The sequence below is a fragment of the Daucus carota genome, chromosome 2, assembly GCF_001625215.2.
Source record: "Daucus carota subsp. sativus chromosome 2, DH1 v3.0, whole genome shotgun sequence".
In the NCBI taxonomy this organism is placed as follows: Eukaryota; Viridiplantae; Streptophyta; class Magnoliopsida; order Apiales; family Apiaceae; genus Daucus; species Daucus carota.
The window spans coordinates 36,126,009-36,151,708 of NC_030382.2; the positions used below are offsets into that span (position 1 = coordinate 36,126,009).

General features: G+C 34.1%; 4 protein-coding genes across 6 annotated transcripts; 3 read left to right on the forward strand and 1 right to left on the reverse strand.

Annotated features, from left to right (window-relative positions):
• Positions 1-218: 218 nt before the first annotated feature.
• LOC108207471 (abscisic acid 8'-hydroxylase 2) lies at positions 219-4,860 on the forward strand. Its single transcript, XM_017377913.2, has 8 exons — positions 219-885; positions 1,117-1,435; positions 1,758-1,907; positions 2,019-2,273; positions 2,525-2,614; positions 2,692-2,877; positions 3,727-3,845; positions 4,023-4,860. The coding sequence occupies exons 1-8, from the start codon at positions 701-703 to the stop codon at positions 4,111-4,113; spliced, it is 1,395 nt and encodes a 464-aa protein (XP_017233402.1). The 5' UTR covers positions 219-700; the 3' UTR covers positions 4,114-4,860.
• A 6,312-nt stretch (positions 4,861-11,172) lies between these two features.
• On the forward strand, positions 11,173-14,079 carry LOC108206414 (uncharacterized protein C24B11.05). Of its 3 annotated transcripts, XM_064087298.1 has the most exons (10): positions 11,262-11,324; positions 11,794-11,868; positions 11,985-12,059; positions 12,154-12,219; positions 12,588-12,685; positions 12,798-12,835; positions 12,919-13,009; positions 13,090-13,377; positions 13,539-13,604; positions 13,706-14,049. In XM_064087298.1, the coding sequence occupies exons 3-10, from the start codon at positions 11,999-12,001 to the stop codon at positions 13,859-13,861; spliced, it is 864 nt and encodes a 287-aa protein (XP_063943368.1). In that variant the 5' UTR covers positions 11,262-11,324; positions 11,794-11,868; positions 11,985-11,998; the 3' UTR covers positions 13,862-14,049. The 3 variants fall into 3 exon arrangements, with proteins under 3 accessions (XP_017232203.1, XP_063943368.1, XP_063943367.1); XM_017376714.2 differs by lacking the exon at positions 11,794-11,868 and having other exon boundaries at positions 11,173-11,324; positions 13,706-14,079; XM_064087297.1 differs by lacking the exon at positions 11,262-11,324 and having other exon boundaries at positions 11,794-11,905.
• A 2,555-nt stretch (positions 14,080-16,634) lies between these two features.
• LOC108206717 (uncharacterized) lies at positions 16,635-20,932 on the forward strand. Its single transcript, XM_017377106.2, has 5 exons — positions 16,635-16,822; positions 16,971-17,077; positions 19,557-19,638; positions 19,722-19,807; positions 20,371-20,932. The coding sequence occupies exons 1-5, from the start codon at positions 16,781-16,783 to the stop codon at positions 20,615-20,617; spliced, it is 564 nt and encodes a 187-aa protein (XP_017232595.1). The 5' UTR covers positions 16,635-16,780; the 3' UTR covers positions 20,618-20,932.
• A 969-nt stretch (positions 20,933-21,901) lies between these two features.
• On the reverse strand, positions 21,902-25,312 carry LOC108209664 (scarecrow-like protein 33). Its single transcript, XM_017380699.2, has 2 exons — positions 25,112-25,312; positions 21,902-24,559 (listed from the first exon to the last, which is right to left on the reverse strand). The coding sequence occupies exon 2, from the start codon at positions 24,525-24,527 to the stop codon at positions 22,230-22,232; it is 2,298 nt and encodes a 765-aa protein (XP_017236188.1). The 5' UTR covers positions 24,528-24,559; positions 25,112-25,312; the 3' UTR covers positions 21,902-22,229.
• Between the last annotated feature and the right edge of the window lie 388 nt (positions 25,313-25,700).

Genomic DNA, 25,700 nt, shown 5'->3' on the forward strand with positions numbered 1-25,700 from the left:
CACCGCACTGCTGAAAGATCTTGGTATTTCTAAACTTCCACCAGCTATCTTAAACTGTGATAATCAGGCTGCTATTGCCATTGCAGCCAATCCCATTCTGCACGAAAAAACCAAACATGTTGACATAGACTGTCATTTTGTTCGAGATGAGCTCAATGCTGGTAAAATTGTCACTTCCAAAGTCTCCTCTTCTGAACAGATAGCTGATATATTTACCAAGATCCTGCCTGTCAAGCTTCACCAAGCTCACATTCACAAGCTGTTAAGTTCAGTTCCCTCCTTGCAGCTTGAGGGGGACTGTTAAATCAAGGCCATATTTTCACTATGCTCCATTATGCTATAAGAAGAATAAAAGCTGTTCTGCCACATGTCTCCAGGACCACAGCATATTCCTTTTCTATTCTCATCCTATGATTGGCTAGCTCAGAATTCCGTTAGTATTAGTGACAGCTGTAGTTTGTAGTTTTCTTAGTATTGCTATTTATGTTGTTATTTGGCACTGAAAAAAGACTATGCAGTATTATGAAATCAATCTAGCTTCTCTCTGTTTTTGAGACAATCTGCATCTTTCTATTTCATGATTATTTCTATCATACTATCCTGAATCTTGTCATCATATATCACTCTAACTTGTTCTTCCTTTGCGCCCGGACAAATAAAAAGTAAAAAAAAAAATAAAAAAATTCTTCTCTGGTTTGTAATGATCTATTTTCTGCTTCTCTTTGTGCTTGTTATCGTCTTTTTGTTCAAAGGGAGCTTCTTCTCTAGAGGCCTACCCAAAGGTAAGCTTCTTCCACCTGGTTCTATGGGCTGGCCTTATTTTGGCGAAACCCTCAAGCTCTACTCCCAAAATCCCAACTCTTTCTTTTCCACCAGGCAACAAAGGTACACAAACATATACTCTGTTATACACTGGACTTTGTCTATTTTTCTTCACTTTCTGCATGGGCTCTAAAATATATCTAGCGGATTTTTGAAATTCAGTCGGGACTAAAAAATTTAATCTGATATATTTCCAAAAACCGCAGCTTAGGCCAGCTTCAAACTTAGTATTTGCACTTATTTATTGGTACTGATTTCTTGTTATATATACATGAATTTGTTGTAGACTTGTAGGTATGGAGATATATTCAAGACACACATACTGGGATGTCCATGTGTGATGCTTTCAAGACCAGAAGCAGCCAAGATGGTTCTGGTGACTCTAGCTCATCTCTTTAAGCCAACATACCCTCCAAGCAAAGAGAACATGATTGGACAAAATGCACTGTTTTTCCATCAGGGTCCTTATCATTCACACCTCAAGAGAATGGTTCAATCTTCTTTTCTACCTTCTGCTCTCAAAGATTCAATTCCTCGTATTGACAATCTTGTCGTCGACATGCTTCCTACATTTCTGAATAAGACCATTAACACTTTATGCGAGATGAAGAAGGTACATACTTAATTATATATGTCAAATATGCAGAGATGGTGTTTTTCAAAAAATACTGATACTCCCTCCGTCCCATTTTAACTGCTTTTGACTTTTTTACACGTATTTTAAGATGTTAAAAAAATCACATCTAAACTTAATAATTCTTTATAAAATTTATATCAAATAAAAGTTTAGAACCTAAACTTTTATTTGATATAAGAATTGAATTATTTTATTGAGTGTAGATATTATTTTTTTACATCTCAATATACGTGCTAGAAAGTCAAACATCAGTTAAAATGGGACAGAGGGAGTATCTTCAATTTGTTCATAAATACAGTATGCTTTCGATGTGGCTATCATTTCAGCATTTGGCACCAGTATGGAAGTGGAAATTGAAGAAATAAAACAATTGTATCGAGTCTTGGAGAAGGGTTACAATTCCATGCCTTTTAATGTGCCAGGAACTCCATTTCACAAAGCAATGAATGTATATTTATCTAATTCATGTTCCTTTTTCAGTGCAAACAAATATTTTAATTAGTAAATACTCATGTGTTAATATCTGTTAATTTTGTGTGTTTTTGTAATCAATTAACAGGCAAGGAAGCTACTTAATGTAAAGCTGAGGAAATTAATTGAAAAGGAGAGAAATAGCAAGAAACCAGCAGGTACCGGAGGGTTACTGGAAGTGCTGCTGGGAAGTGAAAAGGAGAGAGATAATCAACTCTCGGACTCGCAAATTGCAGATAATATCATTGGAGTGATATTTGCTGCACATGATACCACTGCTAGTGTTCTGACATGGGTGCTTAAGTACTTGCATGACAACAATGATGTTTTAGAAGCTGTCACGGTAAGTTTCATTCGATTCTTGCTATATAGTTTTACTCTGATATTATATTGTAGTCCATTGATACCCAACTTCTCTCTGGTACAATCAAGATGCTGAGGCTTCAAATTAAACAATACCAGTCTTTTATTGGCAATTATATTATCAACAAGTTGAGAGTTTGATTTGTTGTTATTGCATAAGTATCTAAATCTTCACAATATTGTTACTAAGACACAAGTATATAATTTTAATTAATGCAACGAATGATGCAGAGGGAACAAGATGGTGTTCGGTGCAGAATCTCTGAAGCAAATCGAAATCTTACTTGGGATGATACCCGACTAATGCCACTGACTAGCCGAGTAAGCAGAGTATTTGCTCAATATAATGTTGTTACTGGAATATTTTGAGAAAGAAATTAATGCTTGTAACAATGTAGGTATTTCAAGAAACATTGAGAACAGCAAGTATCCTGTCCTTTACATTCAGAGAAGCAGTGGAAGATGTTGAATTTGAAGGGCATTTTATACCCAAAGGATGGAAAGTTCTTCCTCTCTTTAGAAGTATCCATCATTCTGCAGCTCTCTTCCCTCATCCCAGCAAGTTTGATCCTTCCAGATTTGAGGTAATTCATATTCATTATTTGGAAGTCGTGCGTGTTAAAATCATAATTCATATTTTAGCACTCCGCCTCACTAACAAATCAGGTGTTGAATCTTTTCGGATAAGGTCAGTTACAAATTAAAATTAGTATCAATATAAATTTTGTGGCTACCAAACACAAACTAAAATTCCAGACTCTTAGGAAATGAGGATGAGTGGATTGGACGCCTAAGTTGTATTCATATATATGAAGTTCCTCTCCCAAAACTTTAATGCTATGAATGAGGGATCAAATATTTCACAATTCATCGGCTTTCTTCTAAAAACCAGAAGAGGGAGATACCCCCATGTCAGATTAACATGTACGCGTGTCACTTCTTGCTCATAAATTTTCATGTCGACTCTTTCATATGTCAGATACTACTATAATAGACAGTTTAATAATATATAAATATTGTTGTGATGAAATCTGAGGTGTGTTGTTAGTTTCTGACATATCTGTCTTCAGTTATTATACCTGCATATATCTAGAACCATCCTAGACTCCATTCACGTGAAACTGTTAGAATCTGCGCATCAGTGACCAGGTCTCTCCAGATCAATAGTATTAGATGAACATGCCAAGAATAGAAAAGAAGGGATGAAAGTAAAATATTGAGTACATAACAATGCAGTCGACTATAAGTATCCAATTAATTCACCACAATTATCAGGAGTGGACTAGAAAACAAAAAAACTCAACTAACAATTACTTAAAAACGTTTTTTTTTTCTTCCAATACCGACATGTAAAAAAAGACGGAGAAAGTAACTTATAACTTATCTCAAGGCCCTGCATGGTTATAATTACACTGATGCATTCATGGCTGCAGGTGGCACCAAGAGCAGACAGTTATATGCCGTTCGGGAAGGGAGTGCACTCATGCCCAGGGAGTGAGCTAGCCAAGCTGGAGACGCTCATCCTTCTCCACCACCTCACTACCACCTACAGGTGATCAAATTCTTCAATTTCTCTCTCTCTGCTTATGCAGATCACTTTCTGTCGAGACATTATTATACTAAACACGATTAAAATGAAAACTGATTATTTAAGAAAATCAGGATTAATTACATTTTATGAATCAGAATTCGTAAGTATATAATGACTCGTATTTGGACTAAGCTTCAGGTGGAAGGTAATCGGCGGAGACAGGGGAACACAGTACGGACCATTTCCAGTGCCAAAAGGTGGCTTACCCATAGTATTGTCCCCAATTTAATTGCAAGACTTGAAGCAAAGAGGGCAATGCATAAAACTGTTTTTGTACTGGTGGCTGAAAAAGAGCTGGCTATCAGATCTAGGGGTGGCAATTTCGGGTAACGGGTCGTGTTCGTGTCAGCAATCGGGTCGATTTCGGGTCAACCTAAAATCACTTAAAATTGAATAAAACCAAAAATTGAAGTTATTACAAATGAAATTCTAGTTTCGGGTCATTTCGGGTCCATTTCGGGTCTGTCGGGTGATTTTCGGGTCACTTTCGGGTTTCTGTCTCAGTAAATCGGGTTTCGGGTTGGGTCGGGTTCGTGTCGGGTTTCGGGTCGTGTCTGATATTGCCACCCCTAATCAGATCCTTGCGTATACTCTTGTTAGTTACATATAAACTTTCTTTATTGTTCGAGGAAGCATACAACTGCAGACTTATTTTGCTTCTGATGCCTACTCAAGTCGTCATATAAATCTGAATCTGGAATATCAAAGTTCGATTTTAATTAAATCTTGAGCAGACTTTTCGAATTTCACCGGTTCACCCCAATATTAGAGGGGTGTATTGGATTGGGATTTTAAAGCATTTTTTTGTATTCATGAAATCCGAGGGTATTCGATTGGGATTGTTTGAAATCCATTAAAATCTTGAGGTATTCAATTGGGATTTCAAACTATGCTACAAAATCTGGTGGTATTCAATTGGGATTTTAAATTATGCTTTAAAATCCGATGGTATTCAATTGGGATTGTTTAAAATCCATTAAAATCTGATGGACTGATGGTATTCAAATGCAGATGGATTTTTTTGCATTTCATAAAATGATGGATTTTGTGGCATTCTTAAGTGTATTTTAAGTTTTTTGAAATCCCATCAAAATCAATGAGATTTTGAAGCATTGTACTTAAATCCTATCAACTCTGCGACATTTTATCAAGAATCCGCACAAAATCAAAATCAGACACAATCCATTAAAATCCATAGACTAAAAACAATCCATTAAAATCCCAATCGAATACACCCCTCTTAGTCATTTTAAGCATAGAATTTCCGAACTCCACGTTTTAAGTTAATCCAGCCAAACCTCATACCCATAAATCTCTCTGCAAAATTTCTTGTTGTACTGTCCTGCCACAAGCTCTGATCTGATTCCATAATTCCCCGTCCATCTCGCACATTTTTTTTTTTGACGGTAAGTTCATCTTCAATTCTTCTCCTCATTTGGTTATATTCTGATCAATGATTAAGAGAGGGCATGGTTGAATTTAAATAGAATTTATGAGTTTGATTAACTTCATTTTATATTCTGATTAAAGGAGTTCATCTTCGATTCTTCTTCTCATTTGATTTATATTCTGATTAAGGATTAAGGGAGGGCATGTGTGAAGTCAAATAAAGTTTATGAGTTTGATTAACTTCTTTTTATAATGATTTTATATGATAATTACCTTGCAAACATAGTGATATTGTTGATTAGGATTTATGATTTGTGTTAGATGTGTATTGACTGATTATTATTTTTATGATTTGGGTTAATTTGAATTTGCCTTGCATAGTTTTTTGACAAACAAGATACAAAGTCGAGAAACCAACGGGGGAGAAGTTCGAATTCAAATTTTGAATTTTGTCATTATTATTTCAGAAGATGCTCCTCCAACCTCACAACCCAATTAGTAAAATGTTGATTATCATCGAAAATATTAGATTTTTATCTGAATGAAAAATTTATGTCCTTGTGATAAGTTTTTAGTTCATATCCGAATGATTTGAAGAAATATGAATTTTACCTCTAGATGATTTAAAGAAATTTCTGAATCTAATCTCATTAATTTTATTCTTTGTTGTAAAATTCGATGATTAATCATGATTATTCACCAACTAATCTCTGTTTCATTTCTTGTCGAACCGATTAAATCTTCGATTAATCACCAATCAATCTGATTAATCCCCGATCAGTTCGATTTATCTCCGATAAATCCTTTTTTCCTGACTTTACCAAGTATGATTTTCGCTTTTTACAATACTGATGTTATTCTATAAATTAATAGTACTGCAACAGAATTAAGGATGCACCCTTATTCAATTAAAGAATTTAAAAAGATGATTAGAAATTTTTTAGAGAATATGTCATTGTTTTATGATTATTTTGGTAAAATAATACTCTAGTTACTATTCTATGTCCCGTGGACTAATTTGATTCGCCATCTCATCTGTCAGTAACTGTGGTTAGTCTTATCATCGATTTTTCGCATGATTTTACGAAATTTGCTCATATTAAATAAACATCAATAATTAATTAGTAAAATATAGAGAAAATAATAGATTTTTAACGGTAAACTACTGATATTTAATCAATAATTTCTTATTTTATTTATCATAATATTTTAAATATTTTTAATGTCGTTTTTATTAATTTTACATTCTTCTCTCATCCAAATAGATGCAACCTGAATTAATCCATCCTTTCGGCGAAAAATTAAAATTATTTGAGCTCAGAGAGCAATAAATGTAGACATGGGATTCTGCGTCTGTCGGTGGTGGCGTACCATATACTAACATGTGGAGGTTGTTGCTTTTCTGTCTGAAGATAACTTAAATGTACGTAGAATTAAGAAGCTCGAGGCCCCAAACTAGGTCAACTTACCGAAAGCGTACAGGTGTCTTTAGTTTTCAACAAAATACACCCTACTATGGACTATGAGTCTATGATGCACCCTTCGCTAAGCCATCACACGTGTCAGGTGTGCAACTGTATCTGTATTCTGGCCTCGTTTGGTAGCCTGTAACCCAACGTAGTAACCCAGAGTTCCATGGAACTTGTCTTAGTTACGGTGTTTGGTTATATGATATTAAAATTAAACAATGTAACCTAGACTTCCATGGAATCTCAACTTCCTGTGAAACGGTGTAACCTAGTTACATAGTTGAAACGTGGTTACTTTGGGTTACACAGTTGTTTACTTTTTATTAAAATATTATAATTTTACATATTTAGATATATCATGGTCAAATTACAAAATTTAAATTATAAAAAATATATTATATCAAAATTAATTATTTAATAATATAATATTTTCTATTTAGGATCTACTCATATTACATATATCAATTATTACAAATAATATTTTTTTCCTTAATAATATTTACTATATTTTATTATATATGTGTGTTTTACATTAATAATTTATCCATCTTATAAATTTTTTATTTATTTTTCATCTCAAATTTTGAAACATAAATTTTATTATATATTTTATTTATTTTTATTTATTTTTATTTAGATATTACTAATATTATATTAATATATCATCTCATTCAAATAATCTTTTTATATTTTATAAATCTCATTTATTATATTACGCGAACATTCATATTATTTTATGTTTATAATACACTCAAATCATTTTTATTTTATTTATATATTTATAAGGTGTTAATCTGATATTATCTAAATTGTCAAAATTTTATAGTTACATGACCTGTATAAAGTATCAACCAAACACTGTATTTTTGAGTTTCACGGTAGACACACACTGTAACCCAGTTCCACGTAAGCGTGGGTTCCTGTGTAATCATAAATCCGCGGAAACAAACAAGGCCAGAGGCAAAATTCACGTATATATCTGTCCACTGGGCAATAAAATGGTGAAATTCAGGACTTCATTTATAAACTTTTCATTACTTATATTAAAAACTTATTCAGACAATTCCAACTTGTTCTAAAAAAAAACATGTGATCCAGGCAATTTCAGTTTAGTGATTAACGGGATATTTTTGAACAGACTTTGATGACCAACTAGATTTTTAACTCGATGAAAAGTTCAGCAATTAGACATAATTTAAATAATTTAAGTAGTTATTATCTTGTGAATTAGTCAAACTACAAACTATGCAATTAAGTCAGGAATAATTGATAAAAGAAATAAAATAAAATATAATTATACATATATATAGAGTTGGGCTCTTTAGAAACCTATATATATATATATATATATATATATATATATATATATATATATATATATATATATATATATGGATAGGATCAAATAAAAACTTTTTTAAGTTACAAACTTACAAACTTTTTTTTAATCTTCCATCGTGTTAATCCTTAGTTATTTAAAGTATCCATGTTGAAAATTCTTCAAAAAACATCACAATTTTTAATAATAACGCATAAATAAATCGCGTTTTCAACACATTTATAACTGGGGTTCAACATCGGGTGTTGAACACTAATTATCATTGTGTTGAATATATCTAAAAAGATGTTTAAACTATACCTCTGGGGTTTGGGTAGGGTCTAGAAACATAAATATTAGTTATATAACATGTTTACCCTAGTTCTTACATTTAAAAATTGGTTTATGTACTTCTCCACCACTATTTTAATAGATGTTCAACAAAATATGTTAAAAATATGTTGAACTCAAGTTATATATGTGTTGAACAAAAAAAGTTTGTAAGTTTGTAAGTTTGTACCAGAACCCTCCCCTATATATATATATATATATATATATATATATATATATATATATATATATTTCCATATATATATATATATATATATAATTTTTAAAATAAATATTGTATATAATTTTGATATGTTATTCACGTATTATTAGTGTTATGGATAGTTATTGTGATATAAATATATCAATACGTTGTTGGTGGGAGTAGACCTTTGTACTTTAATAATATTTTACATGATAAAATATTAAAAATTCAATCTAACCATTTTAGTAAATTTGATTTATGTGATCCGATGATAAGAATAAGTATATTGTTACAACTCAAACAATTAAATTTTTAAGTTTTCAACTTTAATAAAATGATATCAACTTCCCGAATCATATTTACAACAAAAGTAGTCACTCGTTCGTATACTTTAAAAAACGAGAAGCAAACTAGTGATTGAACAGTAACATATGAACTTTATTTTTTTGTCTTCATATTATTTATTCACATTTACCAAATCTTGACGAGTAAATAAAACATATGGAGCACCCTTAATTCCCTTGTCAGGTGAACATTTGACACACTGATGTTCTGTTTACCAACTAGTGGTTTAAATATATTTTTTAAAACAAATTTACTTTCAAAAACATGTTATGTTCAAAATTTTAATATATTATAAAATATGTGAAATTGGTTTTGTATAAATATATAAGAAAATTGTATAATATAATTTTTTTGTTATAAATCTGTTTCTTTTAATTTAATGAGTTATCGATTGAAATTTTCTTACTAAAAATTCAATAATTTTGAAATTATATTATTCAAAATTTTAGTCATTCCGGAAATCAGTTTAAATTTAAGAAATAAATAATAATTCAATCATTCAAAAAATTAATTATCAGAATTTTCACTCATTCAAAAAAATTTGATACAGATTTGATAAATGAGACATAATTTGATGTGCACGTATCGTATTTCGATCAGATGGCTTCGCTGGAGGGCTGCTACTAGTGTGTTTGTGTGATATAGTGTTTGAAGTTGAAAGGTAGGTTCTACCGAGTAGCAATCAGACCGTCGTTATTATATGGTTCTGACTTCTGAGTGCTGGTCATTGAGAAAATCTCAAGAGTGTAGGCTAGAGACAGCGGAAATGCGTAAGCTACGTTGGATTTGTGGTAACATCAAGACAGATCATATATCGAATGTTACTTTTTGATGTCTTTTAGGTGTCGAGTCTATCTCGAGGGAGGGACATTTACGTTGGTATGTACATGTTCGGCGCAAATGTAACTCAGCACTGGTTATGAGAGTCGAACATATATCGGTTCAGGGTAAGTGAAAGAGAGGTCAGCCCTGTCGGACATGGGCTGATCATTTAAGTTTGGACATGGGAGTTTTGAATCTCACGGGTGATATGACATTAAATAAGCATGATTGGAGACAGTGTATTAGAGTTGTTGAAACTCGGTTTTGTGACTTACAGATATTATGAGCGTTATGGCGTTGTGCTTTGCGAGAAAGGTTTAGCTCAGTCATTGACAAAAGGATTAGCGACAAATGATTTTGAATATTATGGGTTCTGTTTTGAAGAAAAGGCTCAAATCATTCATTGTTAGGTGTATTCGCGATAAAAGTGAGTCCCATGTGTCAGGTATCATGGGTCAATGTACTATTTACACATATCTCACACAATATTTCATATTGCACTAAGTCGGGAGTTTTCATGGAAACAGTCTCCCTACTAGAGATGCACAAAAGATCTGTTCGGGCCAGATCCAGACCAGGCCAAAAAAAATCCGGATTTTTTTATAACCAGATCGGGCCGGGTTTTTTTAAAAATCGGGCCGGACCGGGCCGGGCTTTTCCAAAAATACTAGGCCTGGTTTAGTTATAAAAAACCCGGATTTTTCAAAAATCCGGATTTTATCCGGATTTTTTTGAAAATACTAGGCCTGTTTTAGGTCCTCGGACCGGGCCGGGCCAGACCAGGTTTTTTTCGGATCGGGTTTTTCAGATTTTTTTTCAGATCGGATCGGATCGGATTTCGGATTTCAGATTTTTTGAACATCTCTACTCCCTACACTTCGAAGAATTTGCGAACATTCTACCCACCCTATACCCTGATATACTGGGTTGATTTGGTTTGGTAATTTGATGCGCACGCCTCACAGAATAGTCGGAAAGACTTGACCACGAATAAAATCTGTTGAGATACGCGGCAAATAAGAACGCCGACATGATAAAGACTTTTCTTATAAATCGACAATGTTTAACATAATTAATTATAATTTTACCGCAAACTAGGAATTACTCCCTCCGTCCCTATTTATCTGTCCACTTTGGAAGTAAAATTTTGTCCCTATTTATCTGTCCATTTATACTTTCAAAACTAATTTAATGATAGTTTTTCAAATATATCTCCATAATTTCAATTTTCAAGGCTTGACTTATTTAAAACTTGGTTGAATTCATGTTTTCAAGACATAAAGTAGGGGTATTCCACCATTTTCAAGATATTAATTAGAGGTATTTAATGAAAAAGTTTATACAATCAAGTATTCCTTGGTATGTGTTTTTTCCCCCAAAATGGACAGATAAAAAGGGACGGAGGGAGTACTATAATTAATAATTAAATAATTAAACAGTGATCACGCTTTTGCGCCCTATTTAAGAAACGTCGCCTTCCCATTTTCAGTTTCCTTTTGTTTTTCTCCCCATCTCTTGTGTGTTATCTCATTTTCTGCCATCAATCTCCCTCCCTGGATCTGGTAAGTTTTCTTATGCATATACACAGACATTAATATCTACACATACCTCATGCATTTCTCTGTTTTATGCACACGTATGTTATGTTATAATTCCTCTAAGATGTCGTTCGTATCATGAGATTTCAACCCGAGAAAATCAGAATGAAATTCAAATCTCATTTCGTTCTCGTTATCTGAACGCCCCTGTATGTTATGAAAGTTGATGTGTATATAGATTTTAGGATTATGTGCTGGTTTGAATTTTTTGGATGTTTAAATTAATTTTATGTAAATTGTGCTTTACAGACGACGTATAATTTTTTATCTATTTCGGTTCCGGTTTGTTAATTGGTTAAAATGGCTCTTAATTGAGATCAGGAGAACCTTGAGAACTATTGTTACCACGTAGAGAACCATTCCCTCTAAAACCTTAAGGTGTTAGAGAAGGCCCCTTTATGGATCTTATACTTATATTTCAACAATTGTGCAGGAAGAAAATCGATGGCAAAGTTTTTGAAAGTGATCATGGTTCTCGGGTTTATTTCAGACCGGGGTCTAAATTTATGTAGATAGATCTTGAATGCATCGAGCTTTTTGATGAAGTTGTGTGGATATTAATATTTTTGCTGTTGGAATTTCTCGATCAATGAAATGATAATGTTATTACATTTTCGATTGTAGATTTGTAGATTGCGATGGAATATGAGAATGAGTACCAGCAGTATTCCAATTCACAATATGAATGCCTCCTCTTTGGTATGCCTTGTTGATACAAAAATATATGTATATGTTTGTTTCTCTGTTAAATTGGATTATACTGAATGCTTATATTTTCAAATTTCATATTTAGATGTTGATGATACGTTGTACCCATATAGTTCTGGATTGTCTGCCCAATGCACCAAAAATATTACAGGTTTGCTTAATTTAATAAAAGCATTTTTGTTGTGCTTGGTTGGGGAGAATGGAATGGAATGAGTAAAAATAAAAGAAAACATTAGTGATAGTATGTACATTCTGGAAATAAAATTGAGTGAGCACAAAATTATTATGATGAGATTTGAAAAGAAATTTGGTATAGAAGAGATTAGAGCATTCCTCAGATTGTAGGTGTGACCTCTAGTTTAGGGTGCAAGGAATGAATTTTTTAACAATTGGTTATAATATAATTCAAATTTCGTTCATTCCTTCCAAATTCGTTCACCTCAACCAAACATAAAATTTGTCTTTTTTGTTCAATTGTGATGATTTTAAAAATGATCCTTTTATGAATGCCTAAATTAGAATATATGATTGAGAAGCTAAAGATAGAGGACAGTAAAGTTCCTGACATGTGTGTTCAACTATACAAGGACTATGGAACAACAATGTCTGGTCTCCGGGTACGATCTTACATTATGTATGAATATGAGAATATCTAAGGATGCTTCTGTGAAAGAAATGAAACAGACTTGTAAAGGTTTTGATGAATTGTTTGTTTTTTTTTACCATCAGGCTATCGGCTATGATTTTGATTATGATGACTACCACAGGTACATTTCCTGCTTTGATATCACTGACCAGATAATTTCTTTATTATTAGTGGGCACAAAAATGAAATGTAGTTTGTTTACAGTTATGTACATGGAAGACTGCCGTATGAGGAGAAGTTGAGGCCTGATCCGGTGCTTAGAAATCTTTTACATAGCCTTCCTATCCGGAAAGTTGTAGGTTTTCTTCCCTTATCAATAATGCATTCATTAAGTTTGACTCTTTTCATTTAACAAAATTTCGATGTCTGTGACAGATATTCTCAAACGCAAATGATGCCCATGTTGCAACTGTACTCAAAATACTTGGAATAGAGGACTGTTTTGAAAGGATTGTCTGTTTTGAGTCGTTAAATCCTACCCATAACAGTAATATCTCTGATGGCCAAGAGTCAGAAGAATTAAAAGTTCCTGATGTCAGTAGTGGTATGGACTCTGACACTAGTGCTGATTCACCACTTCCCAAGTCCCCAGTCATCTGCAAACCATTTGAGAATGCATTTGAAGAAGCTTTCAAGATAGCTGATATTAACCCCAAAAAAACAGTAAGATGATTAATAATAAATTCGTCCATCTCGATATGTGGCATTGTTGTTTTGTCGATAAATATATAAACTTGATGTGGTATTATTTTCTCTGCAAGTAAAGATAAATATCCTCTTATTTCCCTTGCATGGTTATTTAATCTTTTTTTTGCCAATTTCAGTTGTTCTTTGATGACAGTCTACGTAATTTGCAGACTGCAAAATGCATGAACCTCCACACTGTTTTGGTAAGTTGTAGTATTCCAAGCATCAGAATGAACATTTATGTTCTTTGTGTATACTCTATTACACTATGCATATTTCTCACTGTTCTCTTTTGTGGGTATAGATTGGCTCATCTCACCGCAGCACAGGCGTGGATTATGCCTTAGAGAGTATCCATAATATTAGAGAAGCATTGCCAGAGCTGTGGGAAGAGCTTAAGAAGGCAGAAGGTGTTCCATACTCGGGAAAAGCTGGTATCGAGACTACTGTTAGAGCTTAGATACAGGATCGTCGCAAGCAAAACACAAAGCATGTTTTCGGGGGATCTTTTAAACCCCGAATGTTGTCCTTCATTTCGTATAATTGGAACCTTACATTATTAAACTCGTAATTTAATTCTGTGGTATGATGTAACAAGATGAAACTGTACAATTATAGTTCTTTACTATAAACGTTAAATTCCAAAAACACCTGTGCAGATCATCTGTAGGTCAATTATCTGTTTCTGGTGTTAAACAGTTCCTATATAATAGTAGCAAATAATTGATAATCTTGACATCTTTGACATATGAATTGGCCTACACATGTTATGTTCTGGTAGCAATAATTAATGATATGCATTGTTCTCTTACAAGTTCACTAATGCATATATAAGAATGTAAGTTGCAGACTTTTGGCATTCCATGTGAAGCTGGGCCCCCATTTGAGCCGAAGAAAAACTTCCGAATGACTTCCTTGAGTTGGAATTTGATGGTCTTGAACAATTAGTACTGTTATCTTCTGGTTCATGATGTTTGAGAAAGGAAGCGGAAACAGACACAAGTGATTCGATGCAAGGTTTGTTGTTCAATTTTCTTGATGAAGCAGTGAAAAGCATTGAGCTTCCGAATTCTGGCTCTTCCTGAGATGAAGAGTACATTATAATATCAGATGTATTCACTCATTGAAAATTAAGCATCGATTAAAGCTCAAAAGTCAGACGAAAATGGAAAGAGGTATATGGAAGATTAAAAAACAATGGTCTTCAGGTTATCGCTTTTTTAATATTATGGCCTTAGATGGCTTTCCAGGTTCTTCACAATCCAGTCTAGGTGCAAAATCGACTTCACAGTCTGTTTCCACGATACTAATAGCAGGAGAAGATTTGCCTCTGCCATATCAATGCAATATTTCTTCTTGTTATAAGCAACCATTATCTCCACTGGTCAAACAAGAGTAGCTCTGCAATGTTGCCTCCAAACTTCATTTTAGAAAAGGGGACATTAGAAAATGTTCATACAGACATATTTTGTAAAAAAGTGCTAAAGCCAGTATCTCACATGGCTTTTGTTGTGTTTGAAGTATGAGCTCTCTTTGGCACATCTTGTCATTTCCTAATAGTCATGAAGCGAAACCTACTACCAGAAAAACAAAATAATTTACCAACTCAACATTATACGCTAAGCTTCAATGTAACTTCACCTGAGAAAAAAATAATACAGTAAAAAATTAGCTGCCTCGGAGTGGCCAAGATATTTAGGTCACTAAACCTCCCCATGTACACAAAGCTTGTCAACTACACTGTTAAAGCAAATAATAATGCCTAATAAGCACAGGTATTTGCTTGGAAATAATTGAGCATATTAATGATAATTTATAAGAGATCTATAGATTGTTAGGCCAAAAATGTTACGAAGTTTGGTGTTCTTAAGCAGAGATATGCAGTTTTGTCACAGGCATGAGCACTAGACTCACGGGGGTAGAAAATCTGATCAGCGTCTAGCTAAAAGAATGAAAAGAAAAAGAAATTATGTAATCGCTCACAAGAAATTATGTTAGCCCAAGTTAACTCAACCATTGCTCTGGTGTCATCTTTGTTGGAGGGTGAAGGAGCTTCTTCCTGGGTCAAGTCACAATTGACATAATTAAGGTACGCGTCGATGCAGCCATTTTTAAAAATCGTGAGGAGTTTGGTTTTGGCCTGGTAGTAAGAGATCCTTTGGGAGGGCTGATTAAAGCTAAGTCTGTTCTTCATAAAGGTGTCTCAGCTCCTGAAATTGCTGAGGCTATGGCAGTTAAGGAAGTGTTAAGTTGGATAAAAACGGAAGGGTGGCCAAGAGTTGAGCTCGAGATAGCTTGGTAATGGTGCAAGCAATTCCAAGCAGTATGGCCATGAGATCTCCTTTTGGCCACATTGCAGAGGAGTGTTGGCCCAGTATTAGTCAGTTAAACAAAGTTTTTTTACCAGTTATCTAAAGCATCATATTTATATTATGATGGTAATTTTGATAAAAGGTTTGTTTATATTAATTTTTGATGTTTGGTTTTTTTTTTTGAAACAAATTTTTGATGTTTGGTTGATTGTCCCATTTAATATATCTCTCCATTTTCATAAAAAAAAATATATAACTTTTACAAATCTTTTCAAAGTCGTATTTGTGTTTGCAGATATGATTGCAAGTGGTTTTAAATATGATTACGATTTTTGCAAATTTTTTAGAACATGGTATTTTTACAATTTTTATTTGAAAATTTAAAATTTTACAATTTTCTATTGAAAATTGCAATATTTTTACAAAAAATTTTAGGTTCAGGTATTTGTGAAAACATCCCTTAAAAATTATGATTAATTAGTTTTCAAAATTTATAAGAAGTAGGTTTATAATTTAATATTGTTCAAATCTAATTCAAGTGTAATCTTTGAAATTTTAATTAATTCAATGAATTTTTTGAAAAAAAGCTAATTTTATTTAATGATCTGAAAATTACAGTAAATTAATTTTTTTAACTTTAATTTATTGATCTTATAATTAAATATTATAATATTATATTAGACTTTAGTTATACTTTATACTACATATAATAAATTAGGAGGGAGTGTTTCATGCATTAATTCAAAGTAAATTTAAGGAATTGAATTACAAAATTCAATTTTACAAAAATCTTTTCTTTTAAAATTTCTTTACCAAAATCTTAAAATACTTGTTTTAAAAAAAAGTGCGGCGTTGAAATTAGTGTAAGTTATTTGTGTCAGTGAGTGTTACACTTTTAATTTTATTTTGATTTATTTTTAGACAAGTGAGCGGTCTCTTTGCCTCTCCGGAAACCCTCGCCGCTTATTAGTCCCGCCGAACAAAAATTGCTGCGCACATCAATTCAACTCTCTATATATAGAAGATTTAAGAAGAGGGCAGCTTGTTCATAGCTAGCTCAAATTTCAATGGCTAAGCGTGAGATGTCAAGCACTCTAAAGAACTTGAAGGTACACTAGAAAATACCCATATATCATATTCTTGATTTTTGTGTGTCAGCATGATTGAAGTGTGAAAATTCGAAGTGGGTGTGGAGATTTTTGGCTAAAGATTGTATCTTTTTGGCTCAATTTGTTAAATTCTTGTTTTTAATTGCAGTTTATGCAAAGGGCTACAAAGAGGGAGGAGATATCCAAGAAAGTGGAAGAGGAAGTAGGAGTGGTTCCTGATGGGAACTTTCCGGTTTCGAACATTCCCCGAAAATGGTACAAAATAATTTGCTTTCTTTGTTTGATTGTTTAATTTGAATGATTTTTGTACTTCAGTTATTGTGTTACCTATCACTAGGATTGTAGCCTAGCAAATATTTCATGAAGAATTAATACTGACATAAAGAATAGGAAATTGAACTCCGGGTGTTGTTAAAGGCGCTCTTCTTCGAGAGGTGCCCTGACCTCCCTTGGATGCTAGGTGACCTGAAAGAGGTGCTTGGTGGAGGCAAGTTGTGAGCTAGTTTGACCTTTTCTTTCAAAAACAACTGTGGGCTGGCCCAATCCCCAAACTCCTCTTACCGTTGCAATAACTTTGACATTTTACTGCCTTACTCTTATTTTACATTAGCTTATTAAGGCGTAAACAACTACATTTTCTTTATTAGTTGGGGCCAGGCATTTCCCTGCAACAAGATTGCTTTATTAGTTAGTTAATTAATTTGTGTAATTCCTGGTCAAATTCATCGAAATACTACTGTGTAAGATGCCTGCAATTACTTTTCTCACGCCATTTTCCCTTCTTTTTTTTTTATTACATTGCCATTTTCCCCTCATTTGCTTATTGGGGCTTGCTTTATTTCTTCTTGTGGCTGCTTCAGTCTCCGTCTTCGATCACCTGCCTAGGCTTGCTCCTGCCTGTGTTTATCACGTTGGTAAGTCAAGTCGATGGAGGTCCAGCGTGTCGACTAGTCAATATATCACTAATAATAAGCTGGATAATATAGACTTATTTGTATCTTATACATGTGTTTTTTCACAACATTTCCGTTTCCCATATGTATATTGATTATAAAATAGAAATAATAATTACAAACATATCTTTTTTCTTCCATCCAATATGCACCTATATGTGTCCTCTGACTATAAATATATATACACAAAACACATATAAATTCTCAACACATTAACACACGTAAATCCTCAACACATTAACACACACACACAACATGACTATAAATATATATACACAATATGAAATCCACTTTCCCACTGAATCAATGATGTAGTTGTTTACAGTGTTACTTGTGAAACATTGAGGGAGTTTAAAGAATTTATTTATTTCAATTCAAAAGCTGCCTTTTGGTGATGCCTGCTTACGCCGTACATACTGTAGAATTTATTAGAAAGCTTATGGTATATGTGGTGACTGACTATGGTACTCATATGATTTGACAGTTTTAAAATGTATCAAGTGAAGTAGGACTGCTTTTAAAAGATCGGAAAAGATCACTGGATGGAAAATTAACTCTGGATCGCAACCTAATGGACTGAGGCCTAAAACAATTGGGCTTATTACACATAAGGCTAAATATTTAATTAATTTTAACCTCACATGTAGAACTGCCGAAATAAACTGGCCCAACTGCGACAACTTGGGTAATCCACAAGCCCACCACAGGCCCCCAAAAGATCATGATTTGTTGGTGTAGTTAGTAGTAGTACTTATGCTTATAAACTGAACTAAAGTCTCCACACTCCTCGATGTGGGACTGGGGTGTTACAAGAACATACAAGTAAATGTACTTATTTTTCTGCAACAAATATAACTAAACTATTTGCTAATAAAAAAAACTTCTTTTATTTCCAACCTCCATGATTGAGCTTTTGGTAATTTTTTCATTAATGGGTTGTTGCACTTCAGTTTTGTGGCCTAGAAACCTGACTGTATGGTCTTTAGTTGCATTAAATTGACCAACTTGACGCTTGAAGGTTTTCGTCCATTTATGTACTTGAGTGCATTCCTGCTCATTTTTTACTCTTGGTCTGACATAGCGAAGTAGTTAAGATCCACATTTGATATAGTATGCTAGTAGATCAATAATATCACGACTACTCTACAGCTACAGAAATCTAGAGTTATTACCAATATATTTCCAACAATTTGTTTGATATTTTCCTACATGTCACAAAATCTGTGTATGTCTGCTGCATTGTGATACAGTTCAGCTGTTATTGTGTGTGCATCATTGAAGTTAATTATAGACCATCTCAATATACCATTTATTTACTGTATCAATACTTGATAAGGTGCAACTTTTTCCTGTAGACTTATTGCTATTTTCCAGATTCTTTATCATGGCTTTAGCTATTTCTCCCTGAGCATGTAATTTACCTCACATATTTTTTTTTGTTCTACTCATTACTACCTAGGAATTTGTAGGGTGTAGCACTGTAAGAATAGTTCTATATGGAGAGAGCTTGAGCTGTATGAATATATCTGATCATGTTTTAATCTTAGGTTATGGACTGCCATCTGAAGTCTAATTTATTGTCAGTTTTTAGTGTATGTGAATAAGTTTGAACTTTGCATTTTGGATTAATAAAGACGGTATTTACCTTAAACATTCAGACAGCTTTTGCTAGCTCAATTTTTTTAATAACAATTTGTGTAACCTCTCTAATTGCAATATCTTTGTAAGTTCATCTCATGTCTGGTACTTAATATAATATTATGTAATATCTTTACTTGCAGTGTGGTCATTATGGAAGGGGATCCTCAGCCTGGTGCGACAAGGGGACGGATGTCGTTTTTGAGTTTTAATCCTTCTGTTGATGTGAGTATAATGGTTGTCTCAAAAAACACAATTATTTACCTTGTAGTCTTTTATATTCTCTGCTAATGTCAAAGTCTTGGTAGAAACTGAATGGAGAATCTGCTAACACTTACCAACCAGAGGGATCAAGTACAAATTCTGGTAACCAAGGCGGAGGAATCTCCAGCAGGTTGGTTATTTGTCCCTTTTAGATGCCAAAATTTGATGCTGTTTGTCAAAAGACTGTCAAACGCCCCCATATTGCATACTGGCTCAGTAAACTGAGTACTTTAACTAAGGGCATTTCCAACTGTATGCTAACTCATTTTCCTAAATATAATATAAAAAAAATTAGATATTAGTCATTTAGGAGATATATAGGTAGTGTCATCTCCAATAATGTCCCCTACACTCATTCGGTCATTCATTCGGTCATTCCTTATTTATATTAAAGTATCTCCCGTCACTATGAATACACAATGCAATAGAGGGAAAAAAAAAGAAATTTTGTAATATTTTATAATAATATATTATGTAGAAGAAAATTTGGAGAAGAGAGATTACTTAAATATAAGGAATGAAGAGAGTGTCCTGTTAGTGATTTAGGGAATCACTGGGTCATTGTTGGAGCACTATTTTACACTCATTCCTTAAAATTTCAGTTTGGAGCATGAAATAGCCAACCTATCAGACTTGCTCTAACCTTTTTTTGTTAATTACTTTTTTTATTATCCTAATGCTTATATTTTGCAGAGAGAATGAGTTTGACTGGGATGGATCAGAAAGCTTAAAGATGGATAGGAATGATAGTGATGCCAATGAAGACCTTAAAAGGAAATATATCGAAGCAACTCCCGGAGCATCAAATCCCAATACCTCACCTCAAAAAAGTCAAGGAGGTCAAGCACCAACACCCCGTGGTAGAAATTCTAACAAGAAACAGAAGCATGGAAAGCTGGATTGGAATGTGCTAAGGCCTCCAAAGCCCCAAAACAAATGAGTATAATCCAAGCAGGTGAGAAAATTCAAAGAATTTCTGTACCTTGTTACATGATTTGGCAATTATAAGTTAATTGCCATATAGCTTCAGATTAAGGGTAGCATAGGAGCTTGTGTAATTTTTTTGTTTGATTCTGTTTTAAGTAGTGGATTTGTGGGCAAGCTTCAAAAGTTTTTAATTATTGCTGTTTTTAAAGTTATTTATGTTTTTTACTTTCTTTGTCAAACTGTATGTTGTACTATGGAGTTCATAAATCAGAGTTCCCCTCTGCCCCTATAGTATGACAACAATAAAGTTTTATAAGCATTGCTAGTTTGAATGGAGCAGTAAAACTCAATTTTCTATATGATTATCTTATGTAAGATGTTGATTTCACCCATTGAGGTGTTTGTAATATTTTGCACTATGACGATAACTATTCTTTTAACTGGGAAAACTAAGCGCTCGCCCTAAAGTTATGCCTGGATTTGGTTTTAGAGATCTTAGAACTCAAGAAATTGGATCCTCCTTATTAGCAGGGGTGTGCATTTGGTAAAAACCGAATTGAACTGTAATTTAATTCGGTTAACCGAAACTAGGAAAAATGTTACGGAAAACTGAACCTAAAACTAATATTTCAGTTCTCGAAACCGAGTAGTATATCAATTAATCATTCGGTTTTCAGTTAACAGCGGTTAAAAAATTGAAATTGAGAAATCGAAATTCATAGTTTTGGCTACCAAAAACCGAATTGGAATACTTAATTTGGTATTCTAATTCGGTTCATCAAATCGAAGTTATTTTGATTATTCGGCATGATTTTCGACTAACCGAATCCAATACTCACCCCCACTTGTTACTACACATAAGTTTTTTTTCCCTTCTCTTTCGACCCCGATGTTACTAGTTATCACTGGTGCAAGGTTTTTTGGGAATATTATGTTTTGAAGAAGTTTTAAAAATTGATTCGCCCCTGGTTCCGTGTTCAAACTTCAAAGTCTGTGCATCAAACATTCAAATCATCTCCATTAATTTGGAGGTCTATCTGAGGGGTGCAAAATGATGATTGATCGACGTCAATTTAATTGTATTGATCTAGAAATATAGAGTTCTACAAACTGTTTTCAGTTGCACAGTAAAACCGCTTTGAAACAACAGAAATTGTGAACTAAGAGCTACTTCCAACTCAGATGTGCAGTGACCAACTGTGATATCAATTGTCATGCAGAAATTTAAAAGATGAGCCTTGATAGATGTTGTAAATTTTATATATTATACTACCTTGTTATAAAATCACAGCCAAAGGAGATAAATTACAGACAATTTCTATATCTCTTTATGTTCCAGCATCATTCTACATGTTATTATCTCTCTGTATGTTACAAGGTGCACAAACAATGTTTTATGACAGGAAACTTCTGGCTTTAAAGACCATTTTGACTAGACTAATGAGCTACATAAACCAAAATCAAAAGATAAGCTTACACACCAGGAATGAAAATGCAATACATATCTAGAGGCTGACTTGAGAACAAAATTTTGAAGATATAAATATATATCTTAAAACCTTACAAAAGACCTCAAGATCATAGCTTTGGACTCCGACTTTCTATTTCATAACCAGTCACAACCTCTATGCAGGTACCCAACAGGAAACAGCATTAAGTATGCGACCTTTCCACCCTTGCAGCATCCAGTTACCATCTTCATCAAAAACGAAATCTTTGTGGAACCCTGACTTGACCTTGGACCTTAAACTTTCTATAAGTTCCCGGTCCAGTGGAAGTTGTCTGAACCCAGCCCTCAGGTTGCGTACTTGCCATTGCTTGTATGTCTCTGGCCTGTCAACCCTTTCTAAGCCTTCACATGCAATCACATTTATACATTCACGCCCATAGAACTCTCTCTCAAAATCCAATCTCTGCTTGTTTTCACGTGGTATAGTGTTCTCGAACATATCAAACAACGCAGAATAGTGAAAGAGGGCTTCCCGAAAACGTGTAACAAAGAAGGGAGCATTATAGCTTCCATTAATTACACCATGAAGAAAGATATCAGGATTCAACTTCCTAATCAGTTTTAGAACAGCATCCCTCGGACTGTCCAGCACAACTGTCTCATCAGCCAGATTTTTAAACTGGTGAAGACAATTTACAGCAACAAACTCACCGCCCCGAATGTTGAGATCCTCCTTTTTAACTGTTTCCCACTTCTGTGTTGTTATAGCATTATATTCAAAAGGGACTTTAAAACGCTCACAATAATTAGCCAGGCGACGCCCTGTGTCGTCCACTCTTTCTGCCGGTCTGAAGCCTGGTTGTGGATACTCTATGCCAGTAATACGAAGGTTAGGTGGCCCATTAGATCGTTTTGAGAGAAGTTTGATAAGCATGGGCCACTGAAAACCGTACTGGATACCAAAATCTATAATGTGGAGGGTTGCAGCATTTGAAGACTTGTCTAAAATCGTTTTATTTATGAAGTACATCGATATATATTTAAAAGGACTAGCTGAGAGATAAACCTCATATGCTTTCAATTTCTGAGCAACTGTGATCTTCTTGTTGGCTAGGCCTGCATAGATCTGGGTTCCTGTGCCAGCCATGCGGGCTTCAAGGCCATTAGCAAATAGATCAGCCAACCTTTGAGTTGCATCACCGGTAGCAGATGAGTGCTGCCTGATTTGCTTTAGTTGTTCGTTTGCAGTCCTTCGATCACCTGCAGCGACAGATTGTGCACAACTGATCAGAAGAGTCCTCAAATCCACTTCTTTAGCCGTATTGCCTTTTTTCTTAGACCGACTCTTTCCACCCTTGGGTCCAGGTTGCTCATTTTCATGCAAGATTGGGCCAATTTCACTTGCTTCTTTTTTTTCTGGAGGCCCACACAGCAGAACTCTATCAAACATTGCTAATAACTCAGTCTCCTCTTCCACATAAACTTCCGAATGCTTCTTATTCCTCTCATAGACAACACTATCCTGTCGCTGATAATGTTTCCTCCCCTTTGAAGTAGGGGTGCTGTCCTCGTCCTTCTCTACCTTGACGACCTCTTGTTCAATTTCCTTGACGACCTCCTGTTGAATTTCTTTCTTATCTGAAGGCAACCCATAGTTATCCAAGTCAATAACTAACTGCGTACTGTTAGGAAGGAATTTACTAGCTTCCTCCATTCCTCTATTAAATTGTAATATCGACTCGCTATCATTAAATATACTTTGAATCAAATCGGTGCTTGCTGCAAGATTTGCCGGGTCATTGACACTATTATTGAAGCTTTCTACTGAACTTAATGACCATTGCATATTGCTCTCTTGAGGATAACTCTGTGAATTTGGTGATGTACTGTGATATGTTGAGTCACCAACCCACTGGGTACCAATGTAGTTTCCACCACTACTACTGACGTTTGAGCTTCCCATAAAGTTTCCATCTGGGCTTTCAAGACAGCAGTTTACATTCACGGGCTGTTGGGAAGAAGCAGGGTATTCCTTGCCAATGACATCATAGAAAGATTTCTCAGCTGCTTGCAAGGCCAAGGGATCATGAAACATGCAAGGCTTCTCCTCAATTTTATCTTCCATAAGTATCTGGTTAAGGAACTTCAGCACACCGTCAGAAAACAAACCATCATCAGAAGAATTTGTTTCCGAACTGCCAGTAGATGGTGTCGCATTTTTAAGGTCAGGATCTGGTGGATTAGTAGGAATATCCAATAAACTAAGACCAGAAGTTGGTTTACAACTCCTAGGGACATGACCTGGTGATTCAAAAGGAATATCCGACAAACTAAGACCTAAAGTTTCGTCTTCAAACTTGAACCCATTTGCAATGTCTGGAGATTGATCACAATCGGGTGAAACTAACTCGTTATCAAATCCAAAACCCTTCAACACTTCAGACACATCACTGAAACCAGGATCCATAACCATGTAGTAAACAAATCCAATACTGAACCAAAAACCTAAAAGCAAGCATCAAAACAACTGTTATTTTATACAGCCATGATTTGCATCACAAAAACAATAAAAGGAGAGACACAAAATCGTCGAATCACATACTAAGCTCATTACTCTGATCAGGTCACTAAATTTAACTACCTCAATAGAGAGTTAAGAGAGGAAATTAACAAAATTACCACTAACATAGATTAGGTAGATATACAAGATTACCAAAATTAAACAAACATAAGAGCAGCAAAAATAAGGAAACTAGCCAATTTAACAGAACTACCCAACATCAAAATTACCTGAAAAAACATCATAAGTGTAAATAAAAGCAACTAACTTTACCCATGTACAGTACACAGACAATATATCAAACAGCAATAGAGTCCAAGAAAATAATAACCCACCAAGAAACCAACCAAATTATCCAAGATTATCAAGATTACAGGCAGTAAAGAATATACAAAGAAGCACAAACAAAATATTTACTTATATTTATCTAAAAAACAGCAGATGGGCTATGATGATATCAAACACAAGAAGTTTAGAAGCTGTAAAATCATGGTTACCTGAGTGAAATAGAGAGGAAGGGGATGTAGGAACACAGATTTTGATTTGGATATTTGACTAAATAAAAGGAGTGATAAAACCAGAGACAGGGAGAGCCTTGTATTTATACTTTAATATCTATAACACTGTATCTTATCATTATTTTGAGTTGAATATTATATTGGAAGGAATTGTGACTAGAAGAAAGATCTACAGCATACCCTTGTTCCGGGAACTTTCTTTCAGGAGTTAAACTATGTCCATGTACTTGTACAACAGAGAGTGCAATATTAAATATTTAATCTTATTGTACTTTATATTAAGGTGGTGAGGGGCCTTATGTTTTGCGTAAACTAATCAAAAACAGTAGTATTGATGTTCAATCGATACTGCGGGAATATAATGTGTTTCGGTTGGAATGAATAAAAATGAAAAAAATGAAATGATATTTAAATTGTAATATTGTTTATTATATAATAATTTTTTCTTTCATCATTCCATTCGACATTGTCCCGACCTAGCTCAGCTTTGCATTGTTACTCGCGGAGTCGCAGCTAGGAGCAGCCTCAGGCAACTCAAACCCGAACAACTGCTTATTTTTCATCATAT